Below are 17500 nucleotides of genomic sequence, written 5' to 3'. Positions count from 1 at the left end.
ACACCCCGGCTCCCCCCCAGCGACAGGGGGGATCCTCCGTGGGGGGCAGGACGGGGACACCCCACCCCCCCCCCCACCCCAACACGGTGCCGGGGGGGGCGGGGTGGCAGATGGGGAGGGCCCCCCCCCCCCCGCCCTTGCCCTAATTACCTGCAGCTAATTGGGGGTGGGGGGGTGCAGGACCAGCATCTGGCGGGGGGGTGGGGAACCGGGGGGAGGCACCATATGGTGCTCACCCCCGCCCCCCCCAACAGGGGAAGGGGGGAGATTTGGGGACCCCCCCCCCCACCCCGGAGACCCCCCCACCTGCAGACCCCATGGGAGGGGGGTCCGGGGCGGGGGGACACACGGGGTCGGGGAGGGGGGAGACGGGGGGGGGACACAGGGGACACGGCTGTCCCGCAGGGAGCGGTGCCGGCCTGGCGCGGGCTCATCGCCCTCCACGTCGCCCCCCGCATCGCCCCCGGCCCCCCCGCCAGCCACCGAGGCCGGTGAGACCCCCCCGGGGACGGGGACAGCCTGGGGACAGGGATGGGGACAGCGGGGTGGAGACAGGGATGGGGACGGGGACGGGGACCCCAGGGAAGGGGGGACAGGGATGGGGACAGGAGTGCGGTCCCTGGGGACGGGGGGACAGGGATGGGGACAGGGATGGGGACAGCTATGGGGACACAGGGACGGGGACACAGGGATGGGGACATGGGAACGGGGGGACAGGGATGGGGACATGGGGATGGGGACATGGGCACCCAAGTAGAGGGACCCAGGGATGGGGACAGGGATGGGGACATGGGCATGGGGACATGGGCATGGGGACCCCAGGGGAAAGGGGACCCAGGGATGGGGACAGGGATGGGGACATGGGCATGGGGACCCCAGGGATGGGGACAGGGACGGGGACATGGGGATGGGGACAGGGATGGGAACAGGGGGATGGGGACTTCAGGAGAAGGGGACCCAGAGGACGACGACCCACAGGTGGGGTCAGGGATGGGGGAGCCCCAGGAAGGGGACCCCCAGATGGGGGCAGGGGTGGGGACCCTGGTGATGGAGACCCAGGGATGGGGACATGGGCGTGGGGACACCAGGGGATGGGGACCCAGGGATGGGGACAGGGATGGGGACATGGGACCACGGCTGATGGGACACAGAGGTGAGGACGCAGGGGGCAAGGGACAGGGACACAGAGGTGCCAGCCCCGATCCTCCCACCCCCCCACTGCAGGCTGCCACCGAGGGCCCCGTCCCCGTCACCGGTCCCCGGTCCCCATGGCGTCACCGTCCTGCCCGGCCCTCCTGGCTGCCTGCCTGGCGCTGCAGCTGGCCACAGGTGAGCAGGGGTGGCACCGGGGACGCTGGGGACACCAGGGACGGGTGGGACCCAGTGGCTGGTGGGGGACAGTGACCTGGGCCATGGGGACCCTGGAGGTGGGGACCTTGGGGGTGGCAACCTTGAGGGATGGGGACTCAAGGGCATGGGAACCCAAGGACGGGGACCCAGGGGACGGGGTCACCAAGGAATGGGGACCTGGGGAAGGGGACCCTGGGGGTGGCAACCATGAGAGATGGGGACCCAAGGATGGGGACCCAGGGGACAAGGTCACCAGGGAATGGGGACCCGGGGAAGGAGACCCTGGGGTTGGCAACCATGAGAGATGGGGACCCAAGGATGGGGACCCAGGGGACAAGGTCACCAGGGAATGGGGACCCGGGGAAGGAGACCCTGGGGTTGGCAACCATGAGAGATGGGGACCTGAGGGCACAGGGACCCAAGGATGGGGACCCAGGGGACGGGGTCACCAAGGAATGGGGACCCAGGGAAGGAGACCCTGGAGGTGGGGACCCTGGAATTGGGGACCCAAGGGAGAAGGTCACCAGAGAATGGGAACCTGGAGATGGGGACCCTGGAAGTGGGGACTCTAAGGCATGGGGACCCTGGGGGTGGCAACCATGAGAGATGGGGACCCAAGGGCATGGGGACCCAAGGATGGGGACACAGGGGAGAAAGTCACCAGGGAATGGGGACCTGGGATGGGGACCCTGGAGATGGGGACCTTGGGGTGGCAACCATGAGAGATGGAGACCCAAGGATGGGGACCCAGGGGACGGGGTCACCAGGGAATGGGGACCTGGGGAAGTGGACCGTGGAGGTGGGGACACAAAGGTGGGCACTTGGGAGTAGGGACCCTGGTGACGGCAGCCCTCGGGGATGGGGACTTCAGGCTGAGGACCAAAGGTGGTGGCCCAGGGGGACACCAGCGACCGGGAGATGGGGGTCCAGGGAGTGGGACATGGGTGATGGTGACCTACAGGTGTGGGGACCCTGGAGATGGGGACATGGGGACCTTAAGGCATGGAGACCTGGGGCGTGGGGACACGGGGTGTGGGGACACAGGGGGCTGGGAACCTCAAGATGGTGACCCAGGGGACAGGAACCCGAGGATGGTGGCCGGGGGGTGGGGACACAGGGGATGGGGACCCCTGGGGACATGCACCTTGGGGACGTGTCCCCATCCCTGACCCCGCGGCGGTGACAGCAGCCCGGGGCGACGGGTGCAGCAGCTTCGGGAACCTCTTCACGGAGATCGCGGAGAACAGCGCCCACGGGAGCCTGGTGGCCCGGCTGCCGGCGGCGGGGGACACGGGCAGCGCTGGCCTCCAGCTCTGCCTGGCGGGCGCCGACGCCACCTGGTTCTACCTGGACGGCCGCAGCCTGAGGCTCAACATCTCGGCCGGCCGCACCCTGGACCGCGAGGTGCTGCCACCACCCCAGGCCACCGCGCTGGCCTCCATCCTGGCTCTGGCCGTCCTCCAACCATCCCGTGTCCCTTCTTGGTCCACCTGTCTCCATCCTCCATCCACCCGTGTCCGTCCTCCATCAAATGTCCATCCCACCTCCATCCCGGAGGTCCACCTGCCTCCATCCTCCATCCACCTCTGTCTATCCTCCATCGTGCATCCATCCCATCTCCATCCTGGAGGTCCACCTGCCTCCATCCTGGCTCCATCCATCCTGCATCCATCCTCCAACTGTTCTGCATCCATCCTGGGTCCACCTGGCTCCATCCTCCTGTGTCCATCCCGCATCCATCCTGGCTCCACCTGGCTCCGTCCTCCATCCACCTGTGTCCATCCTGTGTCCATCCTCCATCGTGCATCCATCCCATCTCCATCCCGGCGGTCCACCTGGCTCCATTGTCCTTCCAGCCTCCATCTACCTGTGTCCATCCTCCGTCCATCGTACATCCATCCCATCTCCATCCTGGAGGTCCACCTGCCTCCGTCCTGGCTCCATCCATCCCACATCCATCCTCAAACCGTTCTGTGTCCATCCTGGGTCCACCTGGCTCCATCCTCCTGTGTCCATCCTGTGTCCATCCTCCATTGTGCATCCACCCACCTCCATCCTGGAGGTCCACCTGCCTCCATCCTCCTGTGTCCATCCCGTGTCCTTCCTGGGTCCGCCTGGCTCCATCCTCCATCCACCTGTGTCCATCCTGTGTCCATCCTCCATTGTGCATCCACCCACCTCCATCCTGGAGGTCCACCTGCCTCCATCCTCCTGTGTCCATCCCGTGTCCTTCCTGGGTCCGCCTGGCTCCATCCTCCATCCACCTGTGTCCATCCTGTGTCCATCCTCCATTGTGCATCCATCCCATCTCCATCCTGGAGATCCACCTGGCTCCATCCTCCATCCAGCTTCCATCTACCTGTGTCCGTCCTCCATCCATCGTGCATCCACCCACCTCCATCCTGGAGGTCCACCTGCCTCTATCCTGGCTCCATCCTCCAACCACCCTTCATCCATCATGCATTCTAAGTGCGTCCACCTCCATCCATCCTCCCGTGTCCACCCTGCTTCCACTTGTGTCCATCCTCCATCTACCGTGTGTGCACCTGCCTCCATCCTCCACCCACCTGCCTCCATCCTGCTTCTGCCTGTCCCTTCTCCATCCATCCATCCATCCTGGGTCAACCTGTGTCCGTCCAGGATCTACCGGCACCCACCCTGTGTCCATCCTCCATCCATCCTGCCCCCATCCTGCACTTCCTTCCATCCTGTGTCCATCCTGGATCCACCTGCTACACCCTCATCCAGGCAGCATCCATCCTGCACCTACCTGCACCCAGCTCCATCCTCCTGCACCCACCCGCCTCCCTCCATCCTGCACCCGCCTCCATCCACCCTGCACCCACCTCCATCCTTCTGCACCCGCCTCCATCCTTCTGCACCCATCTCCATCCATCCTGGACCCACCTCCATCCTTCTGCACCCACTTCCGTTTGTCCTTCACCCACCTCCATCCACCCTGCACCCACCTCCATCCTTCTGCACCCACCTCCATCCATCCTGGACCCACCTCCATCCATCCCACACCCATCTCCATCCTTCTGCACCCACCTCCATCTGTCCTTCACCCACCTCCATCCATCCTGGACCCACCTCCGCCCACGACACCTCCATCCTTCTGCACCCACCTGGGTGGGGGACCCCGCGGGGGTGTCCCTGTGGGGCAGCCCCCCCGTGTCTCCCTGCCTGACGCCCCATCCCTTGCAGGAGCTGGAGTCCCCGGTGCTGATGGTGGCCCTGACGTGCGCTGAGGATGGCTTCTCCCCGGTATGGCCACCACGCCCGTGGGGACGCCCAAGGGACAGCGGGTGCCCACGGAGCACGGTCCCACCCTGGGTCACCCCTGTGTCCCCCCTCCTTGTCCCCCCTCCGTGTCCCCCGGCAGGTCGAGTACCGGATCATCGTCCAGGTCCTCAACGAGAATGACAACCGGCCCCACTTCCAGGGGGCCACTGTCCTCACCCACAACGTCAGCGAGGTGCCAGGACGGGGACGGGGATGGGGACAATGATGGCCATGGCCATGGACTGGGGATGGGGACAGGCATGGTCATGGTCATGGGGACAGGGATGGGTACAAGGATGGCCATGGGCATGGATTGGGGATGGGGATTGGAGATAGGGATGGGGACAGGTGTCGTTTTGGTCATGGTCGTGGGGACAGGGATGGGGATGGCCACCAGGACGAGGGATGGTTGCAGGCATGGGGACAAGGATGGGGACAAAGATGGCCATGGGCATGGATTGGGGATGGGCATGGAGATGGGGCTGGGGACAGAGATGGGGACAGGCATGGTCATGGGGACAGGGACAGGGATGGCCACCAGGACAAGGGATGGTTGTAGGCATAGGGACAAGAATGGCCATGGGCATGGATTGGGGATGGGGATGGAGATGGGGACAGAGGTGGGGACAGCCATGGTCATGGGGACAGGGATGGGGACAGGGCCTGGCCATGGGCGCAGGGACGAGGACAGGAATAGGGATGGTGGGGACGGGGACAGGGCTGGTGCTGGGAGAAGGTGGGTGCCCAAGAGGGAGAGGAGCACCCAGGAGGGGATGGGGACACCCAAGAGGAGATGGGGACACCCAGGAGGTGATGGGGACACCCAGGAGGGTTGGGGAAATCCAAGAGCGAGGGGGACACCCAAGAGATGGGAACATGCAAGAGAGATGAGGCCACCCAAGAGGCGATGGGGACATCCAGGAGGGGAAGGGGACACCCAAGAGTCATGAGCACATCAAGGAGGGATGGGGACACCCAAGAGCGATGGGGACACCCAGCAGGGCTGAGGTTACCCAGGAGGGAGGGGGACAGCCAGGTGGGACAGGGACACCCAAGAGGGGAGGGGGACACCCAGGAGGGATGGGGACACCCAAAAGGGGATGGGGACACCTAGGAGGGATGGGGACACCCAGGAGAGATGGAGTCACCCAAGGGGATGGGGACATCCAAGAGGAGATGGCAACACCCAGGAGGGGATGGGGACACCCAAGAGGGATGTGGACACCCAAGAGGAGATGGGGACACCCAAGAGGAGATGGCAACACCCAGGAGGGGATGGGGACACCCAAGAGGAGATGGGGACACCCAGGAGGGATGGGGTCACCTATGAAGGAGATGGGGACACCTAGGGGGGATGGGGACACCCAGGAGAGATGGAGTCACCCAAGAGGGATGGGGACACCCAAGAGGAGATGGCGACACCCAAGAGGGGATGGGGACACCCAAGAGGAGATGGGGACACCCAGGAGGGACAGGGACACCCAAGAGGAGATGGGGACGCCTAAAAGGGGATGGGGACCCCCAGGTGGGTTTGGGGGGTGGCGGGGTGTGTCTGGGGGTGCGTGTGGGCGCCGGGTGGGTGACGGGTGGGTGCCGTCAGCTGGCGGCCGTGCACTCGGTGGTGTTCAGCGCGCAGGCGGAGGACGCGGACGGGGACACGCTGATGTACGTCATCGACACGGCCTCGGTGAGCCCGGGGGCGGGGATGATGGGGGGGACGCCAGGCCGCGCGGGGGCGGCGGGGGGCGGGGGGGAGGGGGGTGGAGGGGGTGCGACGGTGACCCGGGGGCCATCTGCCGGCCCTGAGCCCCCCACCGCCCCCCAGCCCGACGCCAGGTTCTTCCGCATCGACCTGCCCAACAGCGGGAAGGTGGTGCTGGCCCGAGCCCTCGACTTCGAGAGCCGGCAGCAGCTGGAGGTGGTGGTCACCGCCGTGGTGAGCCCCCCGTGCCCCACTGCCCGCCCCACGGCCCGCCGGCCCCCCCTGTCCCCGCCAGCTCCACCCCATGGCCCTGCAACCCCATCGATGTGGGTCTGGGGACCTCATGGCCGTGCCGTGGCCCTTCTGTCCACCCCATGTCCCTCTGTCCCATCATGTCCCTTCTGTCTGTCTCCACCCCACATCCCTGCCATCCCCACCCCACGGCCCTCTGTCCCCTCCTGTCCCCACCAGCTCCACCCCATGTCCACGCAACCCCACTGATGTGGGTCTGGGGACATTGTGGACGTGCCATGGCCCTCTGTCCCCTCTGCCCATGCCATCTCCACCCCACATCCCTGCCATCCGCCCCGTGGCCCCGCGACCCCATCGATGTGGGTCTGGGGACCTCCTGGCCATGCCACGGCCCTTCTGCCCACGCCACGTCCCCTGTGTCCCCTCATGCCCATGCCATCTCCACCCCGTGTCCATGCAGCCCCACTGCCATGGGTCTGGGGACCTCGTGGACATCCCGTGGCCCTTCTGCCCACCCCATGGCCCTGTGTCCCCTTGTGTCCATGCCATCTTCACCCCATGCCACCCCACTGCCATGGGCCTGGGGGCCTTGTGAACATCACGTGTCCCCCATGTCCCTGGCGTCTCCACCCCATGTCCCTGCAGCCATGGTCAGGGGACCTTGCGCCCATGCCACATCCCTGCCACCTCCACCCCGTGTCCCCGTGTCCCCTCGTGTCCCTGCCACCTCCACCCCACATCCCTGCCACCTCCACCCCGTGTCCCCTCGTGTCCCCTCGTGTCCCTGCCACCTCCACCCCACATCCCTGCCACCTCCACCCCATGTCCCCTCGTGTCCCTTCATGTCCCTGCCACCTCCACCCCACATCCCTGCCACCTCCACCCCGTGTCCCCTTGTCCCCTCGTGTCCCTGCCACCTCCACCCCACATCCCTGCCACCTCCACCCCATGTCCCCTCGTGTCCCTTCATGTCCCTGCCACCTCCACCCCACATCCCTGCCACCTCCACCCTGTGTCCCCCCGTGTCCCTGCCACTCCACCGCCATGGGTCTGGGGACCTCGTGCCCCCGCCGTGTCCCTGCGTCCCTCCTTCCCGTGCAGTGCCCACCCTGTGCCCACCCTCCTCAGTCTCCTGCCGGGTCCCTGCCCCCCCCCGTGTCCCCCCCCGTGCCCGCCGGCCGATCCCCGCTGTCCCCGCTAATTGGGGGTGACGTGATCCCGTCACCTGCCCTCAATCCCCCTCATTTCCCTAATGGGCCACCAGCGCCCCCCCCCCCCCCGTGCCAGTGGGCACCGATAGGGTGGGGGGTGGGGGGCACCCACCCACCAGCACCCCCCGGCCCGGGGGCTGGGACCTCGGGGACCCCCCCGACACACCGTGTCCTCAGCTGATGACCCCCATCCTGGGGGAGCCTGGGGGTCCCTGTCCCTTGAGGGGGGTTACTGCCCCATGGGGGTTCCTGTCCCTTGGGGGTCCCTGTCCCATGGGTGTCCCCATGCCTGGGGTGTCCCTGTCCCATGGGGGTCCCTGTCCCTTGGGCGTCCCTGTCCCTTGGGGGTCCCCATGCCTGGGGTGTCCCTGCCCCATGGGGGTCCCTGTCCCTTGGGGGTCCCTGTCCCATGGGTGTCCCCATGCCTGGGGCGTCCCTGCCCCATGGGTGTCCCTGTCCCTTGGGCGTCCCTGTCCCATGGGTGTCCCCATGCCTGGGGTGTCCTTGTCCCATGGGGGTCCCTGTCCCTTGGGGGTCCCTGTCTCATGGGTGTCCCCATGCCTGGGGTGTCCCTGCCCCATGGGGGTCCCTGTCCCTTGGGGGTCCCTGTCTCGTGGGTGTCCCCATGCCTGGGGTGTCCCTGTCCCATGGGGGTCCCTGTCCCTTGGGCGTCCCTGTCCCTTGGGGGTCCCCATGCCTGGGGTGTCCCTGCCCCATGGGGGTCCCTGTCCCTTGGGGGTCCCTGTCCCATGGGTGTCCCCATGCCTGGGGTGTCCCTGTCCCATGGGGGTCCCTGTCCCTTGGGCGTCCCTGTCCCTTGGGGGTCCCCATGCCTGGGGTGTCCCTGTCCCATGGGGGTCCCTGTCCCTTGGGGGTCCCTGTCCCATGGGTGTCCCCGTGCCTGGGGTGTCCCTGTCCCTTGGGGGTCCCCATACCTGGGGTGTCCCTGCCCCATGGGGGTCCCTGTCCCTTGGGGGTCCCTGTCCCATGGGTGTCCCCATGCCTGGGGTGTCCCTGCCCCATGGGGGTCCCTGTCCCTTGGGGGTCCCTGTGCCTGGGCAGGTCCCTATGGCTGGGGTGGGGGGGTGTCCCCGTGCCTGGTGTCCCCATCCCCTAGAGGTCCCCGTCCCCTGGAGGTCCCTGTGCCTGGGGTGGGGGGTGGGGGGGTCCTTGTCCCATGGGGGTCCGGGCAGGAGGGTTCGGGGATCCCTCTGCCCCCCCAGCCCCGGGGTGTCCGTCCGTCTGTCCATGGCGGGTGGGTGCGTCCCCAGGAGATGAACACCAAGGAGCGGTTCAACGCCTCGGCGCGCGTGCGGGTGAACGTGCTGGACGGGGACGACCAGTACCCCCAGTTCCTGCCCTGCACCCCCCGCACCCACCACGGCCTCACCGTCTGCACCAGCCCCGTCTACACCGCCAACGTCACCGAGGGCCAGCTCCAGGTGGGGACACGGGGACGCCGCGGCCGGGGGTGGCGGGGAGGGACGGGGGGTCCCATGGGGCTGAGCTGGTCGGTGTCGTGTGTCCCCCCCCCGCTCCCCATCACACACAGGGGGGTCCCCTGAGCTTCAGCCCCGGCTCCGTCTACGCCGAGGATGGGGACAGGGGCTTGAGGGCGGCCATCACCTACTCCCTGCTGGCAGGTACGGGCAGGGACATGGGGACGGGGACACGGGGACACGGGTGGGCAGGGACATGGGGACGCGGGTGGGCAGGGAGACGGGGACATGGGTGGGGAGCGACATGGGGACACGGGTGGGGAGGGACACAGGGACATGGGTGGGCAGGGACATGGGGACACGGGTGGGGAGGGACACAGGGACATGGGTGGGCAGGGAGATGGGTGGCAGGGACATGGGGACACGGGTGGGGAGGGACACAGGGACATGGGTGGGCAGGGAGACGGGGACACGGGTGGGAGGGACATGGGGACACGGGTGGGGAGGGAGATGGATGGCAGGGACATGGGGACACGGGTGGGGAGGGACACAGGGACACAGGTGGGGAGGGACATGGGGACACGGGTGGTGGGGGACAACGGGGACACAGGTGGGGAGGGAGATGGGTGGGCAGGGACCTGGGGACACGGGGACACGGGTGGGCAGAGACACGGGGACGCAGGTGGGGAGGGAGATGGATGGCAGGGACATGGGGACACGGGTGGGGAGGGACACAGGGACATGGGTGGGCAGGGAGATGGGTGGCAGGGACATGGGGACACGGGTGGGGAGGGACACAGGGACATGGGTGGGCAGGGAGACGGGGACACGGGTGGGGAGGGACATGGGGACGCGGGTGGGGAGGGACACAGGGACATGGGTGGGCAGGGACATGGGGACACGGGTGGGGAGGGAAATGGATGGCAGGGACATGGGGACACGGGTGGGGAGGGACACAGGGACATGGGTGGGCAGGGAGATGGGTGGCAGGGACATGGGGACACGGGTGGGGAGGGACACAGGGACATGGGTGGGCAGGGAGACGGGGACATGGGTGGGAGGGACATGGGGACACGGGTGGGGAGGGAGATGGATGGCAGGGACATGGGGACACGGGTGGGGAGGGACACAGGGACACGGGTGGGGAGGGACATGGGGACACGGGTGGTGGGGGACAACGGGGACACAGGTGGGGAGGGAGATGGGTGGGCAGGGACCTGGGGACACGGGGACACGGGTGGGCAGAGACACGGGGACGCAGGTGGGGAGGGACATGGATGGCAGGGACATGGGGACACGGGGACACGGACACAGGGATATGGATGTAGGGACAGGGGTGGGCTGTACGAGGTGGCGGGGGGGGACACGGTTCCAGGGGGTGTCTGTGCTGGGGGGGGGTGTCCCGGGGGGGTGTCTGTACTCTGTACTTGGGGGGACTGTGCCCGGGGGGGCCGTTCCGGGGGGGCGGGGGGGGCCGTGCCAGGGGGTGTCTGTACCTGGGGGGGGGCCGTTCCGGGGGGGGCTGCGCCAGCACAATCCAATTGCCGGGATCCAATGGGGCCCCGCGGGTGCAAATTGAATAAAGGGATCGAGACGGAGGCGGGGGGGGCACTAATCCTCCCCCCCCCCCCCCCCCCCCAGTTACGGGGGGGGCTGCAGGGTGACCGGGGGTGGGGGGGGATCACGCTCTGAGGCACCCAAGGGTGGTCCAGCACCTGAAGGGTTAACCCCCCCCCATATTGGTGCTCAAAGGGTTAATAACCCCCCCTCATGTGCCCCCCAAATTGGGGGGGGGGGGGGGCCCTCCCAGCCCTGGGGGCTGCGGGGGGAGGGGGGGAACATTGGGGACCCCCAAAAGGGATGCCCCGGGGGGAGTTTCCCACTGTGCCCCGCGGCAGGGAGGGTGAGGGGTCCCGGGGGGTGGGGGGTTCGGGGGTCCCCAGCTCAGCCCCGACACAACCCCCCCCCCCCCCACACACACACACACCCCCCCCCGGACCCCCCCCCCCCCCCAGGCCGGGAGAGCGGCCGCTTCCACATCGACAACATGACGGGGGCCATCACGCTGCTGCGGGCCGTGGAGAGCAGCCGGAGCACCCCCGCCATCAGCCTCAGCGTCATGGTGGGGGGCTGGGGGGGGCCGGGGGGGGTGGGGGGACCCAGGGGCTTGGGGGGTGTCTGGGGGGGAGGGATCCCCTGGGAGGTGGGGGGGGGTGTGGGGTGAGGGATGCTCAGGGAGATGGGGGGATGCAGGGAGATGGGGGCATCTGGGGAGATGGGGGTACCCGGGGTGGGGGGGGCCTGGGGAGATGGGGGTGGGTTACATGGGGTGAAGGATGCTCAGGGAGATGGGGGTACCCGGGGTGGGGGGGGTCTGGGGAGATGGGGGGGACCTGGGGAGATGGGGGGTGTCTGGGGTAAGGGATGCCCAGAGAGATGGGGGTACCCGGGGTGGGGGCGGGCTGGGGAGACGGGGGGGTACTTGGGGAGATGGGGGCACCCAGCCAGATGGGGGGGGCGGGTTATGGGGTGGTGGGCGCTGCCCGGGGGTGCGGGATGCCCTGGGTGAGGGACACCCGGGGAGATGGGGGCACCCAGGGAGATGGGGGCACCCAGGGAGATGGGGGGTGCCCGGGGATGTTGGGGGTACCCAGGGAGATGGTACCCAGGGAGATGGGGGGTGCCCAGGGAGATGGGGGGTGCCCGGGGATGTTGGGGGTACCCAGGGAGATGGGGGGTGCCCAGGGAGATGGGGGGTGCCCGGGGAGGTTGGGGGTACCCAGGGAGATGGGGGTGCCCAAGGAGGTGGTACCCAAGGAGATGGAGGATGCTCAGGGAGATGGGGGATGCCCTGGGTGAGGGGTCTCCAGGGAGATGGGGGCGTCTGGGGAGATTGGGGGTACCCAAGGAGATGGGGGTACCCAGGGAGACGGGGGATGCCCTGGGTGAGGGACACCTGGGGAGATGGGGGTGCCTGGGGAGATGGTACCCAAGGAGACGGGGGCACCCAGGGAGATGGGGGTACCCAAGGAGATGGGGGGTACCCTGGGTGAGGGATGCCTGGGGAGATTGGGGGTACCCAAGGAGATGGGGGTCCCCAGGGAGATGGGGGTCCCCAGGGAGATGGTACCCAAGGAGATGGGGGTACCCAGAGAGATGGGGGTCCCCAGGGAGATGGTACCCGGGGAGATGGGGGTCCCCAGGGAGATGGGGGCTGCCCTGGGTGAGGGATGCCCAGGGAGCCTCGGGGTGCCCGGGGAGATGGGGGCGCCCTGGAGAGATGGGGGACGCCCAGGGAGACCGGGGGGTGTCGAGGGACGCGGGGGTACCCGGAGACGTGGGGGCACCAGGGTCACCCCTGGAGCTGCGGCCGGGTGGGGGGACGGGACGCCGGGTGGCACCCATGGGTGCGGTGGGTCAGACCTGGGTGTCCCCCCCCCCCGCCAAGGCCTCGCAGGTGAACGACGCCAACAAGTACGCGGTGACGCAGGCGGTGGTGCGGGTGCTGGCCGCCAACCGGCACCCGCCGCGCTTCGCCCACCCCACGTACCGGGCCTTCGTCCCCGCCGCCCCCCGCGAGGCCGCGCTCCTCCTCACCTTCGGCGGGCACGTGCTGGCCCTGCGCGCCCACGACCCCGACTTCCCCGAGGTGGGCTGGGGGGCACGGCGGGGGGCGGGCAGGGATGGAGGTGGGGATGCAGGCAGGGATGCAGGCAGGGATGCAGGCAGAGGGTGAAGGCAGGGATGGAGGTGGGGATGCAGGCAGGGATGGAGGCAGGGATGCAGGCAGGGGATGCAGGCAGGGATGCAGGCAGGGATGGAGGTGGGATGGAGGCAGGAATGCAGGCAGGGGTGCAGGCAGGGGATGGAGGCAGCAGATGGAGGCAGAGGTACAGGTAGGGGATGGAGGCAGGGGATGGAGGCAGGAGTGCAGGCAAGGGTGCAGGCAGGGGATGGAGGCAGAGGTATAGGCAGGGGCTGGAGAGAGGGTTGTGGGCAGGGATGCAGAGATGCAGGCAGGATGCAGGCAGGGATGGAGGCAGGGGATGGAGGCAGGGATGTAGGCAGGGGATGCAGGCAGGGATGGGGGTGGGATGGAGGCAGGGATGGAGGCAGGGATGCAGGCAGGGGTGCAGGAAGGGATGGAGGTGGGGATGGAGGTGGGGATGCAGGCAGGGGATGCAGGCAGGGGATGCAGGCAGGGGATGGAGGTGGGGATGCAGGCAGGGACGGAGGCAGGGATGGAGGCAGGGATGGAGGCAGGGATGGAGGCAGGGGATGCAGGCAGGTATGCAGGCAGGGATGGAGGTGGGATGGAGGCAGGGATGTAGGCAGGGATGCAGGCAGGGGATGGAGGCAGGAATGCAGGCAGGGGTGCAGGCAGGGGATGGAGGCAGCAAATGGAGGCAGAGGTACAGGTAGGGGATGCAGGCAGGGAAGGAGGCAGGGTTGCAGGCAGGGGTGCAGGCAGGGATGGAGGTGGGGATGGAGGCAGGGAAGTAGGCAGGGGATGCAGGCAGGGGTACAGGCAGGGTGCAGGCAGGGGATGGAGGCAGGGTGCAGGCAGGGATGCGGGCAAGGATGCAGGCAGGGGTGTGGGCAGGGATGCGGGCAGGGGCACAGGCAGGAGTGCAGGCAGGAGTTTGGGCAGGGGATGGAGGCAGGGGATGTGAGCAGGAGTGCAGGCAGGGGATGGAGGCAGCAGATGGAGGCAGAGGTACAGGTAGGGGATGCAGGCAGGGACGGAGGCAGGGGATGCAGGCACGGGTGCAGGCAGGAGCGCAGGCAGGGGCTGGAGAGAGGGTTGTGGGCAGGGATGCAGAGATGCAGGCAGGATGCAGGCAGGATGCAGGCAGGGGATGCAGGCAGGGTGCAAGCAGGGGGTGCAGGCAGGGTATGGGCAGGGATGCAGTCAGGGATGCAGTCAGGGATGCAGGCAGGTTGCAGGCAGGGTTTGGGCAGGGGATGCAGGCAGGGGATGCAGGCAGGGTGCAAGCAGGGGGTGCAGGCAGGGTGTGGGCAGGGGATGCAGGCAGGGATGCAGGCAGGATGCAGGCAGGGATGCAGGCAGGATGCAGGCAGGGATGCAGGCAGGGATGCAGGCAGGATGCAAGCAGGGTGTGGGCAGGGGATGCAGGCAGGGGATGCAGGCAGGGTGCAGGCAGGGTGCGGGCAGGGCTGGGGCGGGCTCTGAGGCCGGGTGCCCCCCCCCAGGGCGTGAACCCCCAGGTGCGGTACAGCCTGCGCCCCACGGCCAACCACAGCCAGCTCTTCCAGGTGATGCCCAACGGGCTACTGGTGGCCCGCGCCGACCGCCTGCGGCCCACCCAGACCTACCGCCTGCAGGTGGGGCAGGGGGGGCGCCGGGGGGGGCTGGGGGGCACTGGGGGGGCGCTGGGCGTGGGGGGGAATGCGGGGTATCAGGGGGTTGGGGACACCAGGGGGCACTGGGGAGGAACTGGGGGGCACTGGGGGCTGGGGGCACTGGGGCGTGGGGGGCACTGGGGGGTACCAGGAGGGTTGGGGACATTGGGGGGGCTCTGGGGAGGAACTGGGGGGCACTGGGGGGTACCAGGAGGGTTGGGGACATTGGCTCTGGGGAGAGAACTGGGGGGCACTGGGGGGTACCAGGAGGGTTGGGGACATTGGGGGGGCTCTGGGGAGGAACTAGGGGGGCACTGGGGGGCTGGGGGTCACTGGGGGGCATCAGAGGGGTTTGGGGACACTGGGGGGGGCGCTGGGGGCTGGGGAGCACTGGGGGGGGGGTGCAGAGGGGCACTGAGAGGCACTGGGGACACTGGGGGGTACCAGGGAGGTTGGGGGCACCGGGGGGGTGAAACCAAGGGGGAAACAGGGGATGGAACCGGGGGGCAGGGAGGGCCCCCGGGGGTGGCACCTATGCCCCCCCCACCCCCCCTCCCCCCGCAGGGACCCCCCTATGGGGCAGGGAGGGGACACGGGGGTGCCTGGGGGTGGCCACCCCCCCCCACAGGTGTCAGGGCCGGGTGGTGGCACCGGGGAGGTGGGACGCCCAGGTGGCCGGGGGGGGGGGGAGGGGGTGTGTGTCCCCCCCCGTGTGTGTCGTGTCCCCCCCCCACGGTGGCAGCGCGGTGTCCCCAGGTGGTGGCGAGGGACGAGGAGTCGGGGGAGACCTCGGACACGGCGGTGGAGCTGGAGGTGCTCTGGCCGGGGCAGGCGGGTACGCAGCGGGACCCCCCCCCCCGCCCCACGGCACCCCCCCCTGCCCCACGGCACCCCCCCCCGCCCCACGGCACCGCGACACCCCCCCCTGCCCCACAGCACCGCCCCCCCCCCTGCCCCACGGCACCCCGACACCCCCCCCGCCCCACGGCACCGCGACACTCCCCCCTGCCCCACAGCACCGCCCCCCCCCCCCGCCCCACGGCACCCCCCCCTGCCCCACGGCACCCCGACACCCCCCCCGCCCCACAGCACCACCGCCCCCCCCCGCCCCACGGCACCGCGACACTCCCCCCTGCCCCACAGCACCGCCCCCCCCCCGCCCCACGGCACCCCCCCCTGCCCCACGGCACCCCGACACCCGTGGTGTCCCCCCCAGAGTCCCCACCGGCCCCACAGCACCGGGACATCCCCCCCCACCCGGGATGGGGTGTCCCTCTAAGCCCCCCAGCCCCATGTCCCCCCCCCCGGGATGAGGTCTCCCCCAGCCCCACACCACTGTGACACCCCCCCCACCCCCCGGGATGGAGTGTCCCCCAGCCCCACAGCACCGTGACCCCCCCCGGCATGGGGTGTCCCCTCCTCCGAGCCCCTCACCCCTGTGCCCCCCCGGGATGGGGTGAGCCCCCCCCAGCCCCATGTCCCCCCCCCCCCGGGATGAGGTATCCCCCAGCCCCACATCGCCGTGTCCCCCCCCCCGGCCCGAGCCCCTCACCCCTGTGCCCCCCCGGGATGGGATGAGCCCCCCCCAGCCCCATGTCCCCCCCCTCCGGGATGAGGTATCCCCCAGCCCCACATCTCCGTGTGTCCCCCCCCCCCGGCCCGAGCCCCCCGGTGCGGGGGGTGCCCCAATGCCCCCCCCCCGCCCCCCGACCGGCGCCGTGTCCCCGCAGCCCCCCGGGACCCCTCGGAGGCGGGCGCGGGGCGGGGGGCGCTGCCGGCGGGGGCGCTGGGGGGGGCGCTGGCGGGGGGGCTACTGCTGGCCGCCGCCCTGCTCGCCCTCGCCCTCCGCGCCCGCAGCCGCCGCCGCCGCCAGCGCCCCCCGGCCGAACGCGCCGCCCTCGCCATCGAGAAGCACCCCAACGTGGTAGGGGACCCCCAAAACCCACCCTCCACCACCCCCCCCCGCACCCCCAAACCCCCCCCCTGCACCCCCAGATTCCACCACCACCCCCCCATGGACCCCCTGAACCCCCCCCCCGGACCCCCAGAGCGCCCCCTGGACCCCCAACACCCCGGACACCCCAATGAGGTAGGGGGTCCCCAAACCTCCCCCCCGCCATGGACCCCCCAAACCCCCCCCTGCACCCCCAGATTCCACCCCCCCCCCCCATGGACCCCCTGAACCCCCCCCCCGGACCCCCAGAGCGCCCCCTGGACCCCCAACACCCCGGACACCCCAATGAGGTAGGGGGTCCCCAAACCTCGCCCCCCCCCCCCCACCCCCAAACCCCTCTGTACTCCCCGGACCCCCCGCACCCCCAAACCCCCCCCAGGGACCCCCACATCCCCCCCCCCAGGGACACCCAGAGCCCCCCCCCCGCACCCCCAAACCCCCCTGCACCTCCACATCCCCCCCCCCCCCGTGGACTCCCTGATCCACCCACCGGACCCCCAGACCCCCCCCCTGCACCCCCACATATCCCCCCCAGGGACCCTCAGAGCCTTTCCCACACCCCCAATTTCCCCCTGAACCCCCAACACCCCGGACACCCCAATGGGGTAGGGCCCAACCCCCCCCCCCGCACCCCCAAACCTCGTTGCACCCCCAGATTTCCCCCTCAGGGACCCCCAGACACCCCCCCCGCAGCCCTAGATCCCCCCCCGGACCCCGGACCCCCAGGACCCCCCCATGGACCCCCAACCTCCCCCTGCACCCCCAAATCCCCTCAGACACCCCACATCCCCACCCCCCCTTGGACCCCCCAGGGACCCACCCCCGACCCTCAACCCCTCCCCCCCACCCCCAGAGCCAACCCTGCACCCCCCCGACCCCCCCTGCACCCCCAACCCCCCCCCCGGACCCCAAGCACCCCAGATTCCTCCTGGACCCCCCAAAG

General features: G+C 69.8%; 1 protein-coding gene across 1 annotated transcript in view; it reads left to right on the top strand.

Moving 5' to 3' along the window:
* LOC134512203 (cadherin-related family member 5-like) overlaps window positions 1-16696 on the top strand; it is a 16917-nt gene extending 221 nt beyond the window's left edge. The window contains exons 2-16 of the mRNA XM_063327452.1: window positions 406-491; window positions 1225-1329; window positions 2540-2754; window positions 4558-4617; window positions 4736-4828; window positions 6236-6322; window positions 6461-6571; window positions 9072-9242; window positions 9353-9443; window positions 11255-11361; window positions 12688-12888; window positions 14454-14585; window positions 15360-15438; window positions 16334-16527; window positions 16652-16696. Of these exons, the coding sequence (XP_063183522.1) occupies window positions 1269-1329; window positions 2540-2754; window positions 4558-4617; window positions 4736-4828; window positions 6236-6322; window positions 6461-6571; window positions 9072-9242; window positions 9353-9443; window positions 11255-11361; window positions 12688-12888; window positions 14454-14585; window positions 15360-15438; window positions 16334-16527; window positions 16652-16696 (1647 nt within the window). The 5' untranslated portion in view covers window positions 406-491; window positions 1225-1268. The remainder of the gene's footprint in view (window positions 1-405; window positions 492-1224; window positions 1330-2539; window positions 2755-4557; window positions 4618-4735; window positions 4829-6235; window positions 6323-6460; window positions 6572-9071; window positions 9243-9352; window positions 9444-11254; window positions 11362-12687; window positions 12889-14453; window positions 14586-15359; window positions 15439-16333; window positions 16528-16651) is intronic.
* Window positions 16697-17500: the final 804 nt, after the last annotated feature.

This window comes from Chroicocephalus ridibundus, chromosome 1 (assembly GCF_963924245.1).
Source record: "Chroicocephalus ridibundus chromosome 1, bChrRid1.1, whole genome shotgun sequence".
Lineage (NCBI taxonomy): Eukaryota > Metazoa > Chordata > Aves > Charadriiformes > Laridae > Chroicocephalus > Chroicocephalus ridibundus.
This window is presented reverse-complemented; position numbering and strand designations above follow the sequence as displayed.